Source organism: Columba livia, chromosome 9, assembly GCF_036013475.1.
Source record: "Columba livia isolate bColLiv1 breed racing homer chromosome 9, bColLiv1.pat.W.v2, whole genome shotgun sequence".
In the NCBI taxonomy this organism is placed as follows: domain Eukaryota; kingdom Metazoa; phylum Chordata; class Aves; order Columbiformes; family Columbidae; genus Columba; species Columba livia.
Window position 1 is genome coordinate 12,325,938 of NC_088610.1, and position 26,716 is coordinate 12,352,653.

At 38.6% G+C, this 26,716-nt stretch overlaps 1 protein-coding gene across 12 annotated transcripts in view; it reads right to left on the reverse strand.

The window, feature by feature from the left end:
* Window positions 1-23,532, reverse strand: part of ECT2 (epithelial cell transforming 2) — a 30,147-nt gene extending 6,615 nt beyond the window's left edge. For 2 of the 12 annotated variants that reach the window (XM_021300549.2, XM_021300543.2), the window contains exons 1-22: window positions 23,164-23,324; window positions 20,515-20,672; window positions 19,587-19,669; window positions 19,393-19,485; window positions 18,280-18,462; window positions 17,650-17,739; window positions 16,535-16,642; window positions 15,334-15,407; window positions 15,080-15,210; window positions 14,123-14,238; window positions 13,868-13,930; window positions 13,284-13,506; window positions 11,594-11,730; window positions 10,788-10,907; window positions 9,074-9,142; window positions 7,971-8,081; window positions 6,856-6,952; window positions 6,045-6,126; window positions 4,997-5,075; window positions 4,688-4,807; window positions 3,397-3,535; window positions 1,665-1,819 (exon numbers count right to left, since the gene is read on the reverse strand). In XM_021300549.2, the coding sequence (XP_021156224.1) occupies window positions 1,665-1,819; window positions 3,397-3,535; window positions 4,688-4,807; window positions 4,997-5,075; window positions 6,045-6,126; window positions 6,856-6,952; window positions 7,971-8,081; window positions 9,074-9,142; window positions 10,788-10,907; window positions 11,594-11,730; window positions 13,284-13,506; window positions 13,868-13,930; window positions 14,123-14,238; window positions 15,080-15,210; window positions 15,334-15,407; window positions 16,535-16,642; window positions 17,650-17,739; window positions 18,280-18,462; window positions 19,393-19,485; window positions 19,587-19,669; window positions 20,515-20,644 (2,403 nt within the window). In that variant the 5' untranslated portion in view covers window positions 20,645-20,672; window positions 23,164-23,324. Of the gene's footprint in view, window positions 1-1,664; window positions 1,820-3,396; window positions 3,536-4,687; window positions 4,808-4,996; window positions 5,076-6,044; window positions 6,127-6,855; window positions 6,953-7,970; window positions 8,082-9,073; window positions 9,143-10,787; window positions 10,908-11,593; window positions 11,731-13,283; window positions 13,507-13,867; window positions 13,931-14,122; window positions 14,239-15,079; window positions 15,211-15,333; window positions 15,408-16,534; window positions 16,643-17,649; window positions 17,740-18,279; window positions 18,463-19,392; window positions 19,486-19,586; window positions 19,670-20,514; window positions 20,673-22,792; window positions 22,997-23,163 lie in introns of those variants that run through there. The other 10 variants (XM_021300551.2, XM_021300547.2, XM_005512007.4 and 7 more) reach the window with 9 other exon arrangements.
* Window positions 23,533-26,716: the final 3,184 nt, after the last annotated feature.

The following is a 26,716-nucleotide window of genomic DNA, read 5'->3' on the forward strand; positions in this document are numbered from 1 at the left end:
TCCACTGACACAGCCAGCACCCTTCTGGAGTGAAATCCTGATAGCTCCAGCTGCCAAACATCAAGACTAAACCTTTCAGCTTAAGCCCAGTGGATGTTTCAGAATAACCACAAGCTTTGATTTATTTTTCATGGCTCATTCAAACTCCAGCATGTGCAAAGCAGTCTCTGGCTAGTTACTTACATAAATTGGGGGTTGGTTTTTGTTGCTGTTTGGAGTTTATTTTGAGACATACAAATAAATACAAATAAAATACAGTTTATCTAAGGAAAAAAAAAAAAAAGTCACCGGGACACCGGACAGCAAGCTGTATGGCTATTTGTAGTGTCTAACGAAGTAGTAGTAGTAGCTAAAGCCTTCACTGCCACCATGTGGCAAAATCAACTTTGTCTCATTCTCACATGATGCTACTGAGCTCTTGGAAACCAGGAAAAAGGGGAAGCATGCTTAAGCTGAAGCTCAATGTGACACTTCAATCAGCAAGAAAAAAAAGTATCATACAATTGGTAAAAAGCAGCAGTTACAGAACCAATGAGATTCAGCATAGTAGGTTACAATTTGTCAGCATATGATTCTAAGTGTCCTGGGGCAATAGGGTTGTTACATTCATTACACTGAGTTAAATTTCTATTAAAAAAATTCCCATCCCTTTGTGTTTTATATAAGAGACTGAAGATAAGTAACAGACAAATCAAAGTAAATTAACACTTCTGAATCAGTACTTTTCCTAGTCAGTACCTAAGAAACAAAGAAAAGCACAAAGCCAAGTTTCTTATTCATAAGTCCATAGGTGACAAGCCAAACAAAATAAAACTAAAAGATGCTGCTTTGATTAGTAAATCAAAGTAAATCAACCTCTCCCAAAACAAGCATATCTCTAAAACTAATAATAATAATTAAAAAAATCACATATAACCAAACATCCTACAGTAAGAGTACAATGGAGTACATGAAACATTTCTAGCTTAAATCAAGTTGTTTCAGCTATATGTACTGCACATATTTTCAGCAAATTTGGATGACTGATATGCATGCAGTCTTCCATAATTAAAACACAAATGAAAGTCTCTTGCTCTAGTTGGAGATTATCTCTTCAAATTAGTAGTTTTCTGGCTGTGGAAAGCCCACATGCTGAACTTCTAAGAATGTGAGGAGGCCAGTGCCACCTTTATTTCCTTGTTTTAAGATTGTAAGCTTCTGTCTATAGGAGGAAGATGCTTTGTGTCTCTTACATTGCAGTGCCCATGCAGATAAGGTGTAGAACAAAGAATTCAACCTAACACAGAGTTAAGCCAAAACATACAAGTCACAACGCTGGGATTGTAAATGGAAACAAAGCTGCAGAAGAAGCAAGCTGAAGACAACTTTGTTTAGACCTGCCCGACTGAAGATCTGCAGTGGAGATCTAAATTATTCATAATTAATTTGTGGTGGGGAAGGACATGATTCTAGATTAAGTACTTATTAGCATCCGAAGAAACTAACTTCCAGGCTGTTTCCTTTTCCACCTTTTAACCACTCACTTGCAGATGTGCTAGCAGAAATATTTTCTGCTCTAGTTCACCTCAAGCATGTCCACTATTAACAAGTTCTTTAGCTTCATGTGCTTCAAGTCAAAAAGAGGGAAATACTTCCAATCAGCAATATATTTCCAGAGCACTTACTGCATCTGCTTTACAAATAGTGTTAGCCACGTGCCGACACAGCATTTTCAACCAATCTTCTTTAGGAAGTTCTTCAGTTGTCATCTGGAAACTGAGTAGCTTGTTGTTGGGTTCTGTAGGTGGCCGCACAACTAAGGCAAAAGCTTTATGGCAATCTACAGTTTATTAAAAAAAAAAAAAAAAGGCAAGGAGTTAAAACAACGAACAGTCATTTTTCATATCATTCAGGGGAAACCTTTGGAAGAGTTACCCCTCCATCTGTCAGGAACGAGAGTTAGAGACAATATGATTTGGTACAAGGATTTTATTTTTATTTACATGATAGCTGGTGTATTACTTGCAAGAACACAGAGTTCTGTCCCTATCTTTCACCAAGAGGCTGCAATCAACTGTTCATGTAATAGTTGTTTATTCACTAAATAAACTGCATACAATAGTCTACAGAGTAGTCAGTCTTTATAGGATATAGCAGTAAATATCAATTTCATTGTCTAACTCATGAAACATTGGACAGATCATTTCTTTATCAACAGAGAACAAGAAAAACATCATTTACCCTATTTTGTAAAGCAGGAAAAAGCAACAAAGACATCAGTACTATTTATGACACATTAAAATAGTCAAGTTACAACAGTTTTACTGTTTAAACTTGACAAAGATTGATCACTTGATAGCAGAAAATTAATCCATTGTGGATACTGCTTTATAGCAGACACAGTTGAAGCATGCTAAACGCACTTGAGAGAGAAAGAAAAAACCACCCATTGCCAATTCAAAAAAGCAGCACTGGAAACGCAGTCACGTAGGAGTGTGTATAATAGCAAGCAGCGGACCTCTCCCAAGATTCACATACTGAAGTTCTTAGTAGATGTTAAATGGTATGCTTACAAGTAGTTCCCATCCCCAAGTCCCAAACACTTCAGTGTAGCACAGTAATTTAAAGAGAACCCTTAACAGAGAAACCCTAAGGTACTTTTTCAAAATGCTGGTAGGCATCACACTACCTACCATCTTTTCCATCTCTTTTTTTACTGGGTTTCTATGTTCAGATGCTTCAGAGAACATAAAGCACAAGTATGACCTGCATACCATCACCTACAGTGATATATCTAATCTGTCTTTCTAGGGTATACATCTAGAAACTAGTCTGACTAGGCTTCTTTAGAAGACACTATCAAGTCTGGAACAGAGCATGAGTTCTGCTGCTGTAGCAACACATTACTTGAGTGAAACCCCTGCAGTCTCAGAATGTGGCAAAGCAGCCACAGAAATTAAGTAATCTAATTTTTTTCTTCTAAGGTTCTAAACACAGCTCCTCCTGAGCATCATTATCACCAGTTAAAATGAAGATCTAGTTTCACAGCAACAGCACTTGTCTCTGATCAGCCTAATGCTCTGGACTGAAATTTGGTGGTTTTGTTCTGTAAATCCAGAACTGTCAAGTGCACTCCAGCTTAACTCACACTGCAATTTGGTTGGCTTATGCTAATACCATCTAGTAGTTCTGCCAAATTTGGCATCCTGCAGTGATTTTTGAAAAGCCAAAAGCTGCCAACACAAGGAATTCTTAAGCTCATACAGAGCTTCAAACAGAAGCTTATACTAAAATCACATATCTAACACACCATACAGCAAATAATTTAGCATTCTATCCCACAACAGCAGACCTTCATCCTTTGTACTCTGAACCACGGTATTAATGAGCTACCACAACACTTAAGAACGTACAGACCTTCTGTCTCCCTGATGTCTAGGACTTTCTTGATCTGGGAAAGAGGCATGAGAACAACATGCTTGAGAGATGCAGGAGGTCTTGTATGGCCATGTGGACTCTTGAAAGCACCGATAACTTTATGCCGTTTCCTTGCAATCTGTGGTTAGATAAAAGAGGTTAAAATTTGAAGGTCTATTGACACTCACCTCAAAAATAAGATAAAAATCAAGAGGAATTCTGCACTACAGACCCCAGTTATACCTTGTGTAACAGGCAAGGGCCCTTTGAAACCTACCACAAGGTAGTCTAGATTTAAACAAACAAACAAAAAAAGACAACACTTACATGCACAAACCAACTTAGGCTGTGGTGTGTTATGTCCTAGAAACATCTGCTGTTACTTGTCCATGAAGCCATCAAGTGGGCTTTGCAGCAGAGGTTGGTCAATGAGTTTTTACTTTACATTAACACATAAGTATCTTACATGTTTTCTATGTAAGGTATCTTCAGTTGCTTGTATTTGTACAAGAAAAGCCAATAAGCTTTATTAAAAGTGTTTTCATTTTCCTTTCTTTCCTTTACAAAAAAAGATGAAGCTGAGCCAAATTGTCTCCCAGGAAGAGTTCATCACTAGTCACAACAATTGGCTTTTGTGCTTAAGTGCTACTTAAGACAGCGCTAATTTTGGATTATTTGAGAGCTGGTCTTCTACAAAGACAATGTTCTTTACTGCTGTATGCAGTAACAAGTACTTTCATGAATGTCCTTTGCAACCTCAGTGTCTCCACAGAAGTCTCCAAGATCCCGTTAGATTACTTTTCTCTCTTAGTTCTTCCTAATACACTGTTAGTCTCAAGTATTTAACATGGGATTTTTTTTGTAGCCTAAGTACAGAGAGACCTAGCCCAGAGGCTCACTATTTACTCACATTAAGTATGACTAAACTTTAAAAGGACAAACATCCTTCTGAGCCTTCTGAGGACTCTTTTTTTATCCATTGGCCTTACACAAACTACTATTCAAATAAATGTTTGTTTCTTAACACACTAAGCTGCTTTTAAATTTTTGATTGGTCTGCAAGACACTAAATGCTGTATTAACACCTTTCAACCGTCTAGAATTGACTAGCTACTTCTGTTGGCTTACACAATAGCTAATGGAAAGGCAACAGCACCACACATTAAGCTATCAGCTTCCTGTGAGTTAGAATTCTGCTTCGAAGTTTTTAAGCGTTACTTGTTTATATTCACAAGTAGTGCTAAGCCTTTTATAATTCAGTTCATGAGATGTACTTATATAGTCATCTTACCTCTAGGCAATCATTGAACAGAAAAAGTGTGACCTGTTCTCCCCTGTCACAGAGGTCATCACCAAGTGCTACGGTTTCCAAACGCTGAACTAAGCTTCGGTGAGAGGACAAGAGATTGGCCTAAGTGACAGAAGCACACAGCTCATTAAGCATTTAGTTCAAGGGCTGGATTACTGCTTGCTTACAGCTTAACACTAGATATCTGTTTAAAACGGCACCATTGCATTTTACCCACACATACTTTTGTAAAGGGAGCAAACTAGTGCACAATCATTTTACAGGTCTGCAAGTTTCAGAGAAACTACTTACTGGACATCCGTCAACTTCATAGACAACGTCAAAGAACTGCCTTTGTGCCTCAGTTTTTCTTTTGTCTTCATTAATATGTCTGAGGGAAGCACATTATATTCAATATCAAGCAACAATGAATGAATGCACTGCTTTTAAGATACACAAAAATAAGGAAGCTAAACATTCAGCAGTATTGCTTACACAGCAGCACAGGAAAATACAAAAATGAACCACACTTGCTCATTGAAGTATCCAAATACCATATGCTAAGCACATAGGAAACTTCAGACCTAGAACAATATTCTTCTCATGTTATCATTCACTGACACACCGTTCAGTTAATATACAATTCCCCTTCCCTGCCACGCAAGATTTTAAACTAGAGACCAACCCAATGCAGTTCTTTACAGTCTGCATTTTATCTCCCAAAGTCAGGACTGCAGCTCACCAAGAAGCAAATGCAAAAAATAATTACAATTTAAAAGTAGTTGTTGCCGTGTTTAAAAAAAAAAAAAAAAAAAAAAAAAATCAGACAAACATTTACTCAATTAATACAGGAGATCTCATTGCTGTAGACATATACTACACTTCAAAGGAGGTGAGACCTACAATCTAAACAGCTTCAGCTTTAAGCTAATTAACTTATGGAATGGTGCCAGGAATACAGGACTAGAACAGAAACTAATCTTCCACCAGTAGCATGTCTGTCAGTGGATATACACATAGAAGTAAAATTTAAAGACAATACACATCTCTTTCACCCTGGAGAGAGCAGACAAAAATAAGAGCTGAAACAGAACAGAGGACTCTGGAGGTTCAGCTTTATGCTGAGGCAGGGAGTCCGCAGACATTCAGGTAGAAGTGCTGGGAAACAATGCCATGTACTCCTTCAAGAGCTCTGGCACAGAATGCCAAAGTGACAGTGGCAAAAAGGAGACTGTAAAACACACAAAATTATGTATACTTACATGGAGACTAAAGCTATGGCAACATCACACTAAGAACTTGGAATGAACAGAGATATCAAAACATTTTATCTATACTTCACAGAATGAGCACCACTTACGTCATCACTTCCTTTAATGATTCAATAGCTCTCTCCAGAGTTACTTTATCTGGGTTGTCTTCTGTTGTGTGCTTCTTAATATCTACAATTAAAAAACAAAACGAAATAACCAACCATACACATTACAAGCATCTGAAAAGGAATACAAAAAATTCAAGCTTAAATTGCAAGTCAGATGACTGAAGAAACCACAGCTATCCTGGAGTCCAAATAACCTTGATTAATTGGGGAAGTAGGCTGAGTAGCAATTGTCCATGCATATCATTTAGGAAAAACCCACCTAGAATACAAAACCAAACCCTCAAACTATTTTAAAAGAAAAATCTCAACAGGAGCAGGTGCTGTTTTTGTTGAAGTGCAGGGACAAGCATGGAAGCCTTTTTGTAACTGAAGCAAAGGGTGGCGGTGTGGTTTATTATTATTATTATTAACATAATCATTATTACAGCAAGTGGTTGATACCAACTGGAACACATTAAGCTGTGAGCCTTGTCAATATGAATTGCCCTCTAATTTATGCTAGCTGCATTTGAATCTCAATTATATTTGTATTCAAAGAGGAAAAAACTGTTGTCAGAGCAAACTTTTCCTCTACCTGCATCCTGCAGACAAATATATGAACAAGTGAAATGTAGCCAAACGCATGCTTTCTTCAGTAACAGATCTTGCTGACTGCCATTAAACATGATTAGCTCCTAGAATCAGGCTCTTTTTATATAAGAAAAGCTGTTCTAATTATGACAAAAGCAGGCATTATCTTGGTTTTAACACCTCCACAGATAAACTAATAAAAAATACATCACTAAATTACCATTTAATAGTAAAGCAACACTAGGCAGCCTTTGAACAGGACGGATAAGGAGTTCAGCTAGGCTTTGACGACCACATTCAGGTTTAACCTGGTTTATCTGGGGAAAAGAAAGGGAAGAAAGGTAGTAATTATTACTTTTTTTCCAGACATACACACACACACAAAATCACAAACTACAAGAAAAATTGTCTTCCTTGAATCTAGCACTGTAATAAAAGTTAGAGAACCGTCTACCACAAATATTCAGCTATTAACAGATCATGCTAATAACACATTATATTCAAATCTGCACAGTATTTACCACATGATTTATGTTCTCAGAATGTCTAGTTGTAAACTGTCCGTATTATCAATCCGCCAGTCCTTGTTTCAGTTGCTAACATAGAACGGGACAAGGGATAACCTGTTCTCTTATTCATTTCCCCATCTTTTAGATATCAGTACTTGCATACAATTCTCTATACTTCCAAAAACATGAGATGACATCTGTCAGTTTGATGACTCCAAGATTTGAGATACTTGTTAGATACAGAGAAGCAGTTAAAGCTTTGCTGCACTGTTAATCAACTATACACCTTTATGCGAAAGCTCAAGAGTTTTAAGACATCTTCAGATAACTCTTTCTTTGAAGATCATCTTCCCATTAAATTTCCACTATTATGTTCCTATTCATTAGTCACAAGAATGTTGAGAGATTTTACCTCCCTGGAACATCACAGCTGCTGAAAACAAGTTAAAAGCTATTTCAGAAATACAAGTCTTTTAAACACAGGGATGGGGACCACTAAAAAGCAGCAGCTCTAGTTATCTTTACAGAAAAGAGAAGACGTATTCGGGAGAAAGAAGTCAGTATGAACTTTGTCCAGCAACAATCACATATAATCAAACTACCTTGGAAGCTGCATAACAGAGAAGGAACTTGGACATCTTATGAAAGAGTTTTATGAGGAGCTTGAGGGATTGAAATTCAAATCTTTCCTATTTCTGTCTCACCAAGAAGTGTTCACATCCCTCCAGGCTTCCAAAAATTCCATTCTTTCATCTACTGCATTAAGTAGTTTACTTGGTAATGGTCTCTGTGTTCTACTCAGAGCCTCAGTTCTGCAGAGACTTACCTTTAAGAAGGCATGAAACCTTGGCTTCTGTTTTTCACATCTAGTAATAGTCTCCTTACTCATTTCGAAGAAATTCACAAATGGAGGGTATGTTTTCAACAAGTCTTTAGACTGAAAGAAACAACTGTTACAGCTCTGCTTTACGTATTATGTAGCATTGTACATATGTTCATATGCCTCAAGTCACACAAAGCTGCTGAAAGGCACATTTCAATAAAGAATAATAAAAAGTATGTTGTAAACCCATGAGTATTCATAGAATATTCACCAGTTAAGACATTTTTTGCATGCCAGATGCCTAAGATTCAATGCTGCTGATTAAATGCAGACTGCTCTCAAAAACATCAAGTACACATGACAATCTCAGAAACTGCTGAGCAGCTGAAGTAGAAGACAGATTCTCACCTAGCAAGATGCTTTTGGGGAGAATTTTAGAAATTTCAGAAAGGTATTTTCTCCAGTTACTGCAGTCACCTTTAAAAGGCATTAAATTAGCAGAAGCAATACCTTAGACTGAAGATTTTTTAATGCCAAATACTGTTTGCCTCCAAATGATGAGATCAGCAAAAGCACAGGATACCTAGCAGACTACTTATGTTAACATGCACCGCAGTCCCAGATCTAGCTTTCTGTGCATTCTGTACGTGGGAAAACACAGAGTCCTTATTCACTTACACATTTCAAATCTTGAAGGAAGAATACAAGAAGCTTTTTGTGGAAACTATTTTCCTAGTTATTTACTAGCTGATCAGAGGCACCAGATAGCTAAGGACACAGAAGGAGCCCTTTTAATGTCCAAGTAAAAAGCATGTCCGTAGTGTTGCAAATTACAGTTCTCAACCATATCTATTTGTAGTTTTACACCCCCACACAAGTGGTCAGACACACACAAACTTGACTTGGATTACCTATACAAAATACATCACCTAAGTCAACTCAAAAGTCTAAACAGAAAACCCAATTATATAAGTTAGTGTTCTCTCTCACTCAGTAGTGCTTTACTTGTGTTTGCTAGCTGCTACAAATGAACTATTTGTAGGGCAAGATAATAGCTTGTAATAGCTCTAACGCATTAAAAAAAAAAAAAAGAAACAGAAACTTACATATTTAAGAATGATATCACCAATACTTTTGCTTTCAGTCCAGTTCACCATGAGATCTTCAAGGTCTTCCTAGAACACATGCAGAGATGTGGGGAAGAAAATAAGACAAGACTCAACTGCACAGAACTGTAAGATGGTGTCGGTGTTCTGCCAAACACATATAATTAGCTATGCTTCCAGGCTCACAAAACAGGCAATCTGAAAAGCTGTACAATTTCACACTAAGCCACGTTGGTCTACTGAGAACCGAAGGCAAGAGGCCTCTGGCTTACTAAATATAATTTTGAATCAATGCAAGCAGAGCCTAGTGGTGTATCAGCACTAGCCAACTCTGCAAGAAGATGAAACTACTGTGTCCAACATACTATAGACCATATCCCAAATTATTATTTAAAAAAGTATACGCAGAAGACTGTTGAACCAATTCTAATTAATACCAAACTACTAATATAGGACTGTTGAGTCCATAAGATAGGATTGAAATAGAACTAGCATAGATTTCCCTCATTTGTTGCACCAGGGTGTCAAAGAAAGAGAGACCAAGCTAGTAAGCCTGTATCAGGTTGATAAGGATAAAGCTTATTCACTGTCAGCCAATAACAGAGACAGAAGGGCACAGCTGAAGGTTCAAGATTCACCTTAAGCGAAAAGGATTCACCATTAATATTCGTTTGCTGCTGCTTCACCAAAGGTGAAGGAAAACACAACCACTACATCTCCACTGCACACTGCAGGTAAATCCCACCTAACACACATGCTCTACTTTCATCTGTCTCAGTGGGCGCATATCGATACCTAGCAGTGATTAACTAGACTGGACCCCAACAGTTGGAAAGAAAAACAAAACACCATCGAACCACTGAGTTACAGGCAGTCTGCAAGTCCCTCTATTTTAAAAGCCTACTGTGAAATGCAGACAGGAACAGACGTGCCATTATTTAAAGGATATTTTACTTCATATCTGAGGAACATTTGCATCATAGTCTATTGTGAGACCCAGAGATGGCTTCAGATAGCTATTGCAATCCAGATCAAAAGATAAAATAAATAAAGCCTCAAGAAAATAATCTCTTAGGGAATTCTAATTACCTCTTATTAAGCCTCAGTACCAGGTCAACTGCTTCAGAGATTGAAGCGCTAGCCAGTTTTATGAGCTGGCAGTTTCCGGCAATTGGTTCAAAGCCATTTAAGGAGGGATCAGTTTTTCCTACCAAATATACAAGTCTCCTTATATGAACTTGTTCAAAGCCCAGGAAAACGCTAATTTTTGTTGTTTTGTTGGCTTTTTTTGTTTGTTTTAATTCCATAGCTTTAGCCATCCTCCCAAGAGTCCTTGCTACTGCTTTTAATAGAAGCAAGTATGTTGTAAGCACTTGCGAGTTAGACCACACTGTTTGACACCACTGACCCCTTTGACAGAAAGCATCCTACAGGCGGAAGGATTAAAATGGAAAAGCAGAAGCCAGCTCATGAATGGCAGTATTAGTTACATGCACAATCCTGAGACCTCAGATATTTATGTGATTCTGTGATCTATACAAAGCTGTTACATCTTAAAGCATACCTTGGATTTGCATATAATTCCATAGGTTGAACAGCATGTAACAGCACTAGGATGAATCTACAGCTATTCAGCAAATACAACTCAAAGCATGCAGAAAATATTCAAGGTCTGTACCAAAGCTTCCCCTGCATGGGAGAAGTTGCAGCTTACCTTGATTTTAGTATGCACATCAAGAATATCTGGAATACTGCCAAATATGGTCTTAATCTCTTCCTGTGCAAGGATTGGTCCTCCAAGCTGTCCTTCCTTCTCCAATGGAACTTGAAATAACTGATGAATTAGACAAAAATGTTAATGTCCTTCCAACTGCCACACACTACATTAGAAACAGTTATGACAGCAACAGTGTTTTCCTTCCAAAACATACTTTCCTACAGTCAGAGTCTTGAGATACTCCCATTTAGCAAGAGCAGGTTATGGAGGAGTGGTTTTAAGATACAAACACTAAATTCAATACATCACTACCATGTAACCCCCTTTAATCTACTTTTTTACTCATACACATCAGTATTTCTGTAAGTAGATAATCAGCTGCAATGGAAATAGACTTTCTAGAAATAAAGCTCTTCCTGTAAGCTGTTTCCTATTCTGCTTTTCTTGTAATAATAATAATAAAAAGCTTTTTCCCCTGCCACCTCTCTCTATTCACTAATATCTTGACAATCTGAGTTATGAAGATACTGTTTTCCTAAAGCTTAGAATTTCCATACAAACAGCAACTCCACTGCAGATCTCAGATTAGAAATTGTATTTTCCAGCCTTTATCATTAACACATACTAAACATTTTTATATGTCAGTAAAATTACATATGACTGTTTACATGGTCGTCTTTTTATAAACCTTTCGTGCACCCAAGCCCTCAACACCCTGCAGATAACAGGTTGAAAATAATCAGGGATATAAACACTGGATGTCTTATTACAGTTGAACTGTACTTACCTTAAAACCAGCTTACCTGAATGATTGTTGTTAGAATATCAACATAGTTACTTTCTGTCTGATACAATTCCTTTGCAACCTGCCATCTTGCAGACTGCTTCAGTGGAAGAGGAGTTGAGTTTTTGGAAGGCCTTGCACAGGATTTTGGTGTTTCTGATGAAGAGAAATTCCCAAAAGAAAATACAGCTGTATTACAATAGAATCCCTAAAAAAAGCTCATCCTCAAAGACAGGAAAAAACCTTCATAATTTTTAAGGGAAGATAGCTTTTTTAATTAAAAAAAAAAAGGCTGTTCTGTAGGTTATCCTAGAGTTATCAGAGCTCTTTCTAGAAAATGGCTTCATTACAGCCTAATTACAGAACAACAGTAATATATTATTCTTCAAAATTAGTAACCCATTTATGGACAGGTCAATGATTTAACCCTATTATGTTCAGTAGAAAGTGAGGATTAGGTGCTGAACATTATTTATACATACACCAGGTACAAGAGTACTTTTCTACTTTCACTTAGCCATGTAAACAATTACCTTTCATTGTCTACCATCCTTGCATTAGGTATGTAGCTCAAAACCATTTATTAAAATCAGTCCTTGCATACAACACCTAGATTTAATCTTATTGTGGGCAGGGGGGAAAGACACAGAAAGTAAAGTGATTTCTCTTAATGATAAAACTGAGGTGGACCTGGAACAGTCCATTAGTTGTAAATACTTGCTCATGTATTGGACCTCAGAGACCTGCACTCACTCATTCTGCCAGTTACTAAAAGTACCTTACCTGTTGTTTTAAAACTAGCACTTTTTCTGAAACTGTCTGCTGATGTCGGATTAGAAGAAAACTCTGTACCAGGGGTTACAAGAGCATTAAGAAAGCTGGTCTTAAGAGTAAGCTGATCTTTCCTGTATCTCTTCTGACTTATCACTTATAGGTTGTGCCTCATGGAGATTTATTTTATTTGTATACAGGGGCTTTTTTACAGCAGTAGCAACTCCAGATACCTCCTCTATGATGGAATTGGGACTTTGTTGTTGTTTGGGTTTGGTTTTTTGTTTGTTTGTTTTTGTTTTGTGTGTGTGTTGTTTTTTTCCAAACCTCAGCTTTTAACTAACCCAAAATTTTGCAGTTTCCTCTCTTCCACAACCACCATGTGCAACCAAGTTCCTTGCCCATTAACTCATCAAAACCAGCTGATTTATATTCTTGTGGGGTTTTAGACATGACAGTTTACTGGTACAAATAACATTACCTCAACAGAACATTTCAAAGATCTATGACAGGGCTTTGCAGGAATTTTCCCTCTGACTTCCTCAGAACAGAATCTTTGTCATCCTTTCTCCAAGTATCCTACTGGAGAGGTTTTTAGGTTATTTACTGTTAACTACATTGCTTATTTGCTGCAGATTTTCAGCAGAGTATTTGAAACATTTTGCTGTAATACTTGTAATTCATATTTACCAAGTCCATATGTTTTCCTTCATATACGAATATGCTTACTGTGATGACAAAAGGCAACCTGGCCTCTGTCTCTGTCTGAACTCTTCGGTCCAATTCTGCTTTCTGCACACTTTCAAAAGGAGAAAGCCTGGAATTACTTAAGAAATCTGCAGCAAAACCTGTAAGACTTCCCTACTACTACCATCACCACTTGTATGCAAAGCACTCTTAAGCATTGAAAGTGTATCTGAATGAGTTATTAGCTTTACCTCCACTGGCAGTGCTCGACTCTGGAGTGTTAGAAATATCCAGCAAGGACCCAATAGAAAGCGAGTGTTCAGCTGACGGGCGTTTTCGAGGAGGGAACGGCGACAGGTCCGTTTCTCTGGTCAGTTGTGCAAGAGTCTCTTTCAAACGGCGTCTCTTGCGATTGCTGTTTGGAGTACTCAGAGAAAGCAGCGACACAGACTTCTTGAGGCCAGGACTCTCTGACTGTTGGAAAAGAAACTTCAGTTTGGTGTTTTTAGCTGCCGTGTCCAGCTCAGTCCAGTGCAAAAGTCAGTTAACCGTAGAGACCAGTAGGCAACACAACTCTCCTTAGGCAAAGCCTTTTTTATTTTTTTTCTTTTGAACTGGAAACCACACTAATACTTTATTTAACTGAAAATAAGTTCAACCTCTGGAAAGCAGAAAATAATTTCTAAATTAGCATTCTATGTATAAAATTTATAATCCATTATCTGGAATGCAAGTGCTGCTTTAAAACATTGGATTTCTGTCCCCATGCATCCTATTGCACATGCTAATTTTACCACCAAATACATGCTGCATGTTACACAAGACTTCAGCATACCTTCTCAAATAAATACATGGACTCTCCAGCTCTGGCATCCATTTGAATGCTTCCCCAGAACCACTACAGGAAAAACAAACCATACATTAAACACACATTACAGCGCTTCAACCCAAGTTAAAAATATTGAAAATGATACATATAATAGTACGGCAGTTTGCATACCAAATGCAAACATGTGGCTTATTCTGTAAAAGAAAAGTTTCTCACATAACAAGTATTATATAGGAATTCCAAGAACTTGTCAGCACTAACCTCTTGCTTTACAACATAAAGTTTTTTTAAAGGTTCAAATGGAAGATCTTTCACTGTACTTTCTTCAACCACTAAGTGTGTACACCTTTCATCACCAACTGGTAAATAATGTCCTCCTAGATTTAGAAAAAAAAAAAAAAAAAGGCAAATTAGCAAGATTATTGTTAGAAATTAGTAGCATGAGAGAAGAGCCAGAGAGATGAACCCTTTAGTGAGCTGATCAGTTGCTGGGGTCTACATAACACCCTGCATATGTCCACCTGCAGTGGATAGCTTTTCAGAAATCAGATGTAATATGCAGGAGTAAAGCTCATATCGAAAATTCAAGAGTACACAGAATTTAGAGGGCCTTTCAAGCCATCTGGCACTGGAAAACTTTTCCTGTTTCTCAGAAGAGCAAGCCAGCAATACTCACCCTAAAGACATCCACAAACTACAACCTGTGCATGTCACAACCTTATATGTAGTTTCAGGTAAACAGGAGACTTGTAAGTTATCTGTTACCTCATTACTGTCAATGTGATTATTAATATTGTACTACACACTACTGAAAAATTGAACACTTCCAATTAAGTATTTTACCAGGGATGATTCATATCAAAGTTGTAAACATCATAGTTGCTTTCTCTGAATTACGCAGAGATGAATACCACAAAGCTGATTACAAAAACTGAAGCAGAATATACATATTATGTAGCAGGTTTTCCCAGGTGTCTTCAAGCATCCTATAATTACTTTTTAAATTCTGTAGTTTCAATCAGCCTAGGAAGTTTAAAGTCTTCAATAGCTACCAGAACCTATGCATACAGCGACATCTAAAAGTCAATCTGTAGTTCTCAAAGTTGATGAGTCTTCATTAATGCTTCACGATTCACAGTCCAAGATTTCAGCTTCAGTTAAGTATTTATCAGTTATAAACCCCATTCTTTCCACGGGTCAACTTGCATAAACAATAACCTTGCATTTCTGTCATTTCTTCCATGCTAGCTTTCTCATCATCAGAGAACCCAAGGAAACTTAACATGCAGTCCTGGAAGGGAGGAACCTTGAACTGATTTCTGAAGTCATCATCAGCTGCACAAAAATCACTGGGGGAAAAAAAAAGGTGCACGAAAAGGTCAATCATCATTACATCACTATTCAAACAGAAGCTCACAACACTACAGGTTAACAGGATGCAAGGTTAAGGCAGAAGGAAAATAAAAACCTACCTTTCATTCCTTTTCTCCCAAGCCTTGTAAATCCACTCAGCTTTCACAATAGGAGTACCAAGACTTACAGCAATCTACAAAACAGGAAAAGCACAAGTTGTACCAAGTAAGAATTTGCATTTAAATCTTTCTCGTGCCAAGAAAAACTTGTAACCTTGCCTTTACTTTTCAAGACAGATACTGCAAAAAGTGAACATATTCCTTCAAGAATCATATTCAACTGTAACTCCCCAGAGTTAGAATGTATTAATTCCTCAGTCGCTGGGAAATCCAATCAATAGCTATTTTGACACTTTTTAGAAAGTGCATCATTTTGTTAGTCTGATATCCTTCACTCACAAAGCCAAGTCTCTGTTCCAGTGGAATACAGGACCTTTTTCTGCTTTTAATACTTTGTATGAAGACAAACATCTTTGTCTGCTTTTACACAAGAGAAAACAACTATTCCAAAGGTAACCTCCGTGACTGCTTGAAAGAAATTGTAAAATTTTCCTACTTTTTCCCTTTGAGCTGGCAGAAAGAAGTGTTTGAACAATTAGAAATTAGGTCTTCTCTTCCAACTGGAAAATTAGAAAGACAGACAAAGAAAAAGACAAAAGCCTACTAATAATTCAAACAAGGGAGAGTCAAGGGATATAGGCATTGCTATATCACATTCCATGTGACCTATAAACTTGTATTTACTTGTCAACTGGACATACGTGACCTGAAGGATTCCCTTTTAGTGTTGTCAGAAAACAAAAGCACCTACACATATTTATACCTAACAAGTTAAAATAATTTTAATGCACACAAATTGAGCACTAAAGTTGTTTGCAAATTACTTTGAAGTTTAATGTTTGGATGAGCAAAAAAAAGCAGGCATGTTGATACATAAACACTTGTCCATTGATGAACAAATGTTTATCAATGTCTTAAGTACTGATAACATCAGTAACATTAAGTGTCTTGGTTCTTGTTATTTACTATACTCGTCTATTTCAAAGCCTTTGCATTCAGGCAGTTTATATTATTTAGATCTCGAACAGAGACAAAAACATGTCAGAGCTTAACACTAGATCAAGATGAATTCACCATTACAAGTCACTGGTTTTAGTACAGGAAAAACAGCAACTTACAAGCTGAAGTATAATTTACAGATTTAGCCTACAAGAGCGAAATTCTTAAAGTTTCCATGAAGTACCAGCTCAAGCTTACATACTCTGAATTTGTCTCCATGTGTTGAGTTAGCCACCAGATGTGTAACTTTGGAGCTAAAGTCCCTTCGAATAATACCACCCATATGATGAACCAAGGTCACTAGCTTAACCTGAAAAATATAGACAAAATAAGTTCACAGTATATCTTTTGAACTGTACAGTGCAGAGTGAGAATAGCACAAAAATATTTTACAAAGCAAGCTACAGGAGATTACATTAAATAGCTCAGAATAGAAATGCTCCAATTTTTTCCTAAAACAACCTGTACCACTACAGGAGAAGATATAGCTGATACATTAGAAAAACTATTAACTTTTCTTTTTTAGCATTTAATACAGGCTTGCCGGGTAGCTTTAGGAAAACTACCCATGCCACCAGTACTCTCGTGATAATCATACATAATCACTTCACCATTTCACACACAACAGATTTTAAGCATGTTATCCTCATTGATTTAGCCAATTCTGTTATATCTGAAGGGGCAATTGACAGAATTTACAGAAGACCGATTAGTTCAACTTGAATCTAGCAGATCAAACCTGACTATCACTAATACTGGGCAAAGGCTTTTTTTTTGGTTTGGTTTTTTTTTTCTCCATATGAAAATGTGGAGCCATATTGTTGATTCCCAGGTGTCCAATAGGAAAATTAGGTGCCACCTGCACCACTGAAATGGAAAACTTCTCTAATGTCAAGAGTTAAGTCCTGATAGCAAGATAGTATGTCTGCAAATGCTCCAAACAGAACTGCAAAGCTTTACTGGACCACACTACTACCTGTACAAATAAGATGACACTATTGGGTAAACATCATCTTATATGAAAGCCCAAGTCTACCAGTCTTTAAGCGTTAATGAATTAGAGCCATTTAATGTCCTTCAACAAAAGAGCAACCAAAAACGGCATCACAGGACTTGCACAAGGAAACAATTTTGTTCCCATCCTGAAACATCACTGCCCCTGGACACACAACAAAACAAGAGAACAAAACAAACCAAGCAACTCATTCCCCCCATACGAGCTCTAGTCACAGTTAAAACCTACAGGTGATAGAACAGAAAGTTATTTAGAAAATAAAATTAACATGGCTTTAACAATCCAAAAGAAAAAAGTCTTACTAATTCATCTTTCTTTCTGAATCCTGTAAAGCACAGTACCAAGTTCAACATACTTGCACAGTACAGTGGACGACAGGAGAAAGGTAAAGGCTGAAAGTAAGAAGCAAGTTTATTAGTCAAAAGCATGCTGTTTCCATTAGAGTTTTAACATTCTTTTTAGTACAGTACTATTGTTCCTAGTATTAAAATGCATCAGGCACTAGTCCAAGTCTGTGTATTCAGTCATACCTCAGCTCCAGACCTGCATTCTGATAAATTAACTTGAGCATCCCCCGTTCCACAGGTAGCACTCTTTCTTTTTTTCTCCTCCCCAGTCCATCCCCTGTACATGACAATTTTTGGACATGCAAAGCATCGGCGGGAGCTGCCTTCCCTAATGGCACAGTTCCTACTAGTGGGTCAACAACTCCCATAACTACTGCAGTAGTTGTAGCCTTACTAGTCTCCCTGTACTTTCTCACTACATGCAACATTGTAACATGGTATTAGAAACTTGCTTTTCTTAACATTCAGTGTTAAGAATACTTAAGATTGATTGACAAAGCAAAATAGATTTCATTTTGAACACTTAATATTTAGAACTCTCTGCATCAGAGAAGCACTAAGCAGATTCCAACAGAAAGCACATACCTTTCCTTTGTGCGCACAGTGCAACACAACTGGAGGTCCAATGACACGACAATCTGCTTTGCAGAGGTTGTTAAAGATAGAATCTTGGAAGTCTGACACAACAAAGATGGTCTCAAATTCTGGGGAATCAGAATCGCCAAGCTCTTCTATCGTGTCTGTCTTTATGTAGGGCACTTTAATTTCCTTGATGTAAGAGGATGAAGGGGAAAGCATTATTCAGGTGACATACTTACACTAGTGTCAAAGTTCAATGGACTTTCATTTTAGATCACTAGTAAAATGTATGATTCAGATTTCAACAGAGACAGACTCTTAGGATTTGTGAAAGCTGAATGAGATACAGGGTTCTGCAGCATAAGAATAGCTATGAACTGCACCTAAAATGTCTTAAAGCAATTCCTCCTTATGAAGAATAAGGACTCTACTACTTCAGAAGTTTACACATCAGTTCACACTGATAATAAAGTATAGAAAAATATCTACAGATAGAAAAAAAAACCACCAACTAAGCACAAAAGATAAATGAAATTTCAGACTGTCAGAACAGCTTACGGTACTTGTAGATGCTACAAAAAAGTAGCATCCAGCTTGCAACAAGTTCTGTGCTGCATAAGATATAAAGAACTGAAGTCAATCTTTTTCATTGCTTGATATTTTTAAGGGCTTTAAAAATTTGTTCTGTTCCAATTTCAGTCATTAGCTCCAAATTTTATTTTCTAGGTTTTTCACATCCAGAAATGAAGAACCACTTCTTACACTTAAGGTTAATTGCAGCTTTCAATTGAAAGAAAAGTCAATTAACCAATTATGAAGTCAGTTCATAGCAAAAACTTATGTGTTGACTGAATATAAGCATGCAATTGAGTGTCTCCATATTTCTATCCCCGTTAGGAAACACCACTAATCAAGAGCTGCAGATATTATTTCCATATTTTAGAAAGTGCTTGTAAGAAAGTGATGATTTTGACGAGCTTCAAGAGATACCATCAGAAACATTAATATATATTGTGACCTTCACACGCAATTAATACAAATTCAAGCATATACATATTTGAGTCCCAGTGAAGTGTAACATGCTGCATGCAATCACATGTGCTTAATTGCATGACATACCATAAGAATAATACTTTTTATTAGCTTTTCTTCTGATTTATCAGGACCAGTTTCCTTTATCTTTATAACTGGTACTTCCATTATCTTAATGGTCTGTGGAAGAGCAGAACTTTAGTACAAAACCAAATTGGTTACTAGAAGTCTAAAAGCACACCATCTCACTCCAGCAACTGTTTTATCTTAGGCCCACATACCTCCAAGGCTTTCAGAAGCTCCTCATGTTTCCCTGCTTCCTGAACCAAAACCACTCTTGTTTCTATTTGAGGCATCTCTTCTGCTTATAGGAAAACAAGGATATTATTTGTATTTTAAAAGAAAGAGCCACATTATTCCTAAAAATCAACCACTAATATACAGAAGAATACAGGCAGACTGCATCCTTTCAAGATACCTAATTTATAAGGAACAAGCCTGAAAATAAATGTTACCTCAAGAAGCCTGTCCTTTAATCAAGGCGAACTCAACTGACCACAGAGCCTAAACTTTCTAGTATATGGTAAAACAAGATCCTGCAATTCATGACCAGTTACCTTACAAAGAAAGAACATGCAAGAGGAGTCAGCAACAGTGAAAGGGGAGATAGGGAGAGAGGGAAGAACAAAAGAAAATTGTTGACTTAATGCTTCCAGCAGAATTAGATACCAAGACCTGCTGGAAAATAGACAGCTGCTATCTTTTCTGCTTTCTGCATTCCTGGCTGACAAAGTCCACTACTTCCTAGTAACTCCTCAGTTTCACTAAGGAATATCAGCACTGAAGTTAGGTATCTTGTTTTTTTTCTTCATGTATTAATAAGCTTTCAAAATACAAGGAGGATTGGTTGCCTCCATGTCATTTACACCAAAAGTCTGCCATTGGATTTTAGCTACTGCATTGCAGGGGAAAAAAAAAAAAAACAACAAACTTTTTTGTTGTTGTGGTTGGTTTGGTTTCGTTTTGTTTGGGCTCTTTTGGTGTTTTTAATTTTAGTATTTGTTCTTGAACAAGTTTCAAACTCAAGACTATTTGTGTCTAAGAACATACAGTTCTGTAGTTTAGCAAAGCACTTTTGCTTTTTCAAAACTGTTAAATACCTACAAAGTAATCATACATAGAAGTCTTAAAATAAGCTTCTCCCATTACCTTCAACATCCAAAGCAGATCCAGGAACCACATTCTCTTTGGAGGCTTCTATAATTTTTGAATCAAGAACAGAAGAATCAGTCAAGAGGCTCCTTCCAGTTTCAGAAAACAATGTACTGCTGTCAGCCATGATTGTGTCTGGTTTCTTTCTTCAACAGCTAGAAGATAGATGTGCTAAACTGTTACAGTTGCAAAAAGCTCATTAATAAAAGTCTAAGGCAGTCAGAAGTGACTTCAGACTTCTGAACACTAAACATTCCAACTCTTACTTAAATCCCACTCACACTGGCAGAGTAGTCATGAAACAGTGTTACAAGTGACACAACTGATAGAAATGTCTGACAACAAACCTATATAGACGGTTCTGAGCAGGCAGAAATCATTCATTTGTACAAGCAGCTGCAAAGACTGTACTTGAACCCCAAGCAGCAGGGAAGCACTAAGCCTAGTGTTCTTTTTAAAAAGCCTAATCACAAACGACCAAACTAAAAGCTATTCTTTGCTTCAGTGATAAACTATTATAAGCTAAATTTGAGACAAAGTTTAGCACTGTTGCAGTGAAACCAGCAGAAAAAATAAGGTACACATAGTGTCTTGCTAAAATTTGATTTTTCAGCTGAACTGGCTAGGGTTTCTGTGGTTACACAAAAATGACCACCCAGGAGCAGAACCAGCACAATTTACTCAAAGAAAAATTAGGTTTCTCAAAATACATGAGTGTCTCCATGAAGGTAATAAGAGCATATATGTCTATCTATATGATCTAGTCTATTGTCGCACTTGAACTGTAATACAGTAGAAGCATCCATTCATCATCAGATAAAGAGGCCTGCTGTCTTCTCACAGATACAAAACACCATGCTTTCCCAGCCCATCAAACAAACTTGTCACGCTTGTACCAGAAAATTTCCCCTAAGACACCTGGTCAACAAGTAGCACATTTTCCTTTGTACGTGAAGCAAAAAGTATGCATTTCCTGTGATTCATCATTCACACAAACGTAAATATTTGCACAGTGATATCAGAAGTTATCTAGACTAGCTGCACTATCTGAACAGCTATAGTATAATAACCCTCTGTATCACTTTAACTAGAGCTGTTCTCCTCATGACTGTAAGTGCCCCTTTAAAACAGTAGCCATCCAAATGACACATTAAACCCTGTGAGAACTGCACATGCTGTTGTTCAAGTTGTGCAATGCCTGTCCAGTTACATAGCAAAGTAAAAATCAGAAGACAAGAAAAAGAAAGGTGTTTTGCATAATGGCACTATAGAAAAGAGTTTGTATTCTACAGCTTAAGAGATCATATCTGAGACTCTTGGACAAGATTCATGTCTTGATAACACATCAGGTAATTCCTAATATAGTGATGTAGTATAAGTCAACACTACAAATCTACCATAATTCTAGGCATATTCAATTATCAAAATTGCCACCTTCGTTGCAAGTTTAATGTCAGACACAAGTTGTGCAGGCTCCATGGAATTAAGTTTCTCAACAGTAAGTCCCAGTTACCCAGCTACTATAGTTTATCTCCAAATAACCTGAGACCTAGGAAGAGGAGAAAGTCACTTTAACCAGAAAGAGTCTTGATGGATCACCCATCCAAAACCTTATAAAGATGCCACCAGGAACTGTTATACAATTACCTTTTCTTCGGTAGTGAGGGTGGAAGGAAGCATAATCTTGAAAGATTCAAACCACGTTGTTAATAATGATTACCACACACCCTCCAATTAAGGGTACCATTAAATTTAAATCCTATAGATTGTTTTTAAAAAGTATGAGATGTCAATATGATTCCTTTCGTGCAGCTGTTGTTATATCTAACAACACGTATATGAACTTACAGAAAAGTTCATAGCATATTTGAGAGAAGCCCATACTTTAGGCTGAGCATTGACTTTCTTTATGGCTTTTCCAATTTATTTATTTATGGTGTTCCATTCAGGTGTACTTAAAAAAAAAAATCCCTGTCTTAATGGCCACATATTAATTAATAACATAATACCAGTGACTGACTTACACACAGATGGTGCCAAGATACAGAAGAGAACAAACAGCACACAGAAGACATGAAGGCAAAAGTTTTCCCTTACATAAAAAAAGAACATAAGTCAGAACACCATCGCTACAGGATTCAGGGAGACCTGAATGCCCACACAGCTTTATGCTTACAAATGACCTCAAAACAGTTCGCAGAAAGCCTAAATGGCACAAAACAGTCATGCGCCAACATACGTTTTCTAGAGCAAGAACAGGACGTACAAAACCCACCCGTGTCGCTCATTTCCCTCCAGAGCCACCCAGAAGCGTGACGAGCTGCGCTGCTGGGACGCCGCCGAAGGCAAGATCAGACAGCGGCAGCTGCTCCCGCCACAGGAGCCGGCAGGTGCCAGCGGGCCTGGGCCTCCGCTCTGCCCCGAGGAGACCGCCAGCAGCCCCGGGAGGGCCCGGGGCGGCGCTGAGCAGCGGGGCTGCCCCAAGCGGCCCCCAGGCCCCACTGGCACCCCCGGCCCAGTTCAGCCGGCCCCGCCCCAGGCCGCCCGCTGTCCTGCCCGGGCTCGGCCTCCCCCAGCCCCCGCCCGGTCACACGTCCTGCGCCACAGCCGCCCGCTCCCAGCGCCCAGGGCTGGCTCCCCCCTCACCACTGATGCCACCTGCCGCCAACCGCAAAGAGAAGCTCCGCCATGAGCGGCCACCAACACAAATTCAAAAAGCGAGCCGCCGCATTAAGTGCGCCGCGCATTGGCTGCCCGTCCCACCGCTCCTCTGTAAGCCGCCACCTCATTCGGCATCGTTCCGATATGTCCCGCCCTCTTCCCCTCTCTTTTTGGACAGCGCTTCCCTCTCTGCCCTCTCTGATTGGATGCCACACCTGCCGCTTGCGGCCAGGCGGCGCCCCATTGGCGGTAGGAAGTTTCGTGAACAGTCCTTGTTGCGGTGCCCGAGAGCAGGTTGCTGAATGGGGTGGTGGCGCTCTGCGATGATTGGCTGCAGGAGGGTTTCGAACGCTTCCAACGGCCGCGGCGGAGGGGCCCGGATGGAACGGCGGGGCGGGGCGGGGCGGGGAGGGGCGGGGCGGGGCGGGGCGGGGTGGAAGCGGGCGGAGCCGCCGCCGCCGCCGTCGTCGCCGTCGTTCTGAGGCGGTACCCTGCTGCGGGGCAGGGCGGGCTACGTGCCGGGGGGTGCGGGGCTGCTGTAGCAGATGTCACGCCAGCCTGTCCCGCTCCCCGCACCGTGTCCCGGTCGGACCGTCATGTGGCGGGCGCTGCAGGACACAGCGTGTCCCGCTGCCCTGCAGAGCAGCTGTGAGCACTGCGCAAAAGGGAGGATAAATAATTACTGTGGCCGTCATGAGACTGTTAATGCTGTTAATAATTTAGGAAGCTCTGCCTTGCCGAGGATATTAGTGTGCGTATATATTGAGAATAATCAGATTATAGGAAACTAGGGAAAAGAGCTGACATGAGAAAATGTGACTGGCCAAGATGAAAGTCAGTCCGCTGACTCAGTGGCACCAACCCTAAAACAAATTAATTTCACCAAATGCTTTACCGTCTTTTTAAATTTTCTCTAAGATTAAAACTTACTGATCTGGGAAGGAATTCTTCTATAGAGGCTCAGCACCTCTGAAACCTGATATAGGATAATGTCCCACTGGCTGATTTAAAACAAATGAGAGACATATTTTCTTTTTTTTCTATTCTATTCTATGCTAAATTCTTATAACACCAGATTGAGTTCTTAGATCTCACTCATTTTTTAGTACTGCAGGTTTGTATTAGTTTGCACATTTTCATGAGTGATCCATCAGCTGTTGGTGCCAGTGAGAGTCCATTGACTTTATATGATCTGGAAGAAAAACAGATCAGGAGAAACCAGAAGATGATGACAGCAATAGCAGGCATTGTTTACGTGAATAAACACTTGCTGGTGAGGTACATGTAAATTATTACTATTTTCTTGAGGAAAAGCTTTCAGAATAACAGTCTGGAAAGCAAGGAGGTCATTTCAGTTTTGGCACTTGACTTAACCTGAGGTCCTTTTGTCACTTCGAAGTACCAGTTCAGGCCATCATTTTGCCATTCCAGGCCACGCTTCACTGGCCTTTTCCCATTGTCGGCTTTCTCTGTGCTCTTAAGAAGTCCTTTTCAGCCAGGATCCCTTGCACTCTGAACCAGGGACCAGGTTTCTCCTAGGTTTGGCACAAGTTCTGCTATATAGTTTCTGGAAAAGATACCACTGATTCCACAGTAATTTCCACCTGACCTCTAGATCCTTGAAAAAGCTCTATAAAATGCTGTGTCTGCACAGACAGGAGAAGTATATTTATCAGGGCTGAGGATTAACAGATGATACGTGCATCACTTCTCAGCTGAAGGTTTAAAAAGAATATAAGTGATACCTAAATGGTCAGTACATAAATATAGGTTCGCTATGCATATGAAGAGTGGCTTGGACATTGGCCAGTTTTTTAATAGATTTGAAAATCTAGAATAACAATCTCATAAAGTAACTAGGGGATTCTGATGAACTGTTCTTCCTGGGACTGACAGAATGTAGACACATTTTAGGTAGTAATCACTTAAGAAAAGTGGCTGAGCTTTTTTTCTTTTTTAATCAAGTGCATTTCTTCTCACAGAAGTTTAGATCAGGAATGATGACAAAAATAATTAATATTCTTTATATGTCTGCTATTTAAAAATCTAAGTGTTTCTCATATTAAAGGCTCTGAAATAGAAACACCTAGTTTTTTTTGTAGTGTAAAATGTCACATGCAGTTGAAACTTGCTTCCACTTACCTAGTGTCAAGGTAACCCAGAAGTATAACATTCATTTAATGGTTAAATAGTTTCCTCTTGCAGTAATACCCACGGGGAGAAAGTTCCAGGAGATTAAATCATTAAAAGAGCCCTGTCACATCAGCTTGGTGGGAGCAGGATCTTGTACCTCGCGAAAAAAACAAGGAGGCCACACTAGAAGAACTGAGGGAACCCTGTGAGCCCTGAAGGAAACCTTGGTGACCCACAGTGTCTCTGGGCGTTGGCTGCAGGGGGTGAGTTTACATAGGTAAACTAAACTGTTTGTCTCCTAGATATCTTGCAAGCATTTGGGGGTTTAATTTATTCTTTTTTTTTTTTCTTTTTAAGAATGGAATTTTTCTCAGACGATGGTGTTTTAGTATTTCAACCAACTGACTTTCTGATAAGCACCTGAGAAAAAATGAGATAGCTCAAAGAGCTATTGATTCAGTTTAGCCATAGCAGTCAGTTTCAAAATATGCAGAAGGGGGGAGATCAAGTACAAGATGTATGTGGGGATCAGTAGGAGCATGAGAAACCTCAAAACCAAATTCCATCCAGCCCTTTTTGTCTCTTTTTCGAAGAGATAAGTAGATGAGAGAGGAGTGGGACTAGACCCAGTTTTGCTGGAGGTTTGGGAACGATGGTTTTTGTTGAAAGACACAAATTGTTACACTGAAGGATGCTGGGTGTGGAGTTCGGGGGCAGATGCTGGGAAAAGCCTGGTAGTGTGCAAAGCACAGGAGGCAGCGGAGCAGGGCACATGGTAAAAGAGGTGCGAGCACAAAATAATACAGAAAAGGACAACTCAGTATAAAAAACTTGAGAGCTCAGGAACTTCACCTTGTGCTGTTTCCTTGGCAAAGCTTGTTTCCTGACAGCCCTTTCACATCCATAGTCTGTTCAAAACTGACTATGAAAATTACACAAACTCCATCTGCTGTTGTTATGAAAAAAAGGTTAAACATGCTTGAGAGTCTTATTTCCTCACAAATTCCAAAAACTTTCTTCTGCAGCCTTTAGAATCAGTGAGGTTTTGCTTAGTTTCCAGTAAACTGGCTTAAAAACTGCTCTTTACTTCTTAGAAACATGTTTCTCTTATTAATTTTAATGTCCATTTTTTAAAGAAACTTGTCCTTTCCAGGACTCTATATTTCTATGTGATTTTATAGTATTATGAATTCATTTTTTAAAGAAATGTTATTGTTAAAATCAGTGCTCATTCTTTTTTCTGCATTAAGATTCATATACATGTGAAACTGGCTATTTAAATAAGTATTTTAATTTGCTGAAGACAGCTCTGTGGCTAAGAATTAAGTAGTCATTTGTGTCAAGGCTGAACTCTCTAGTATTTATATTTCCTGCATGTTGCAACGAGAGGTTTTTTAATCTGACA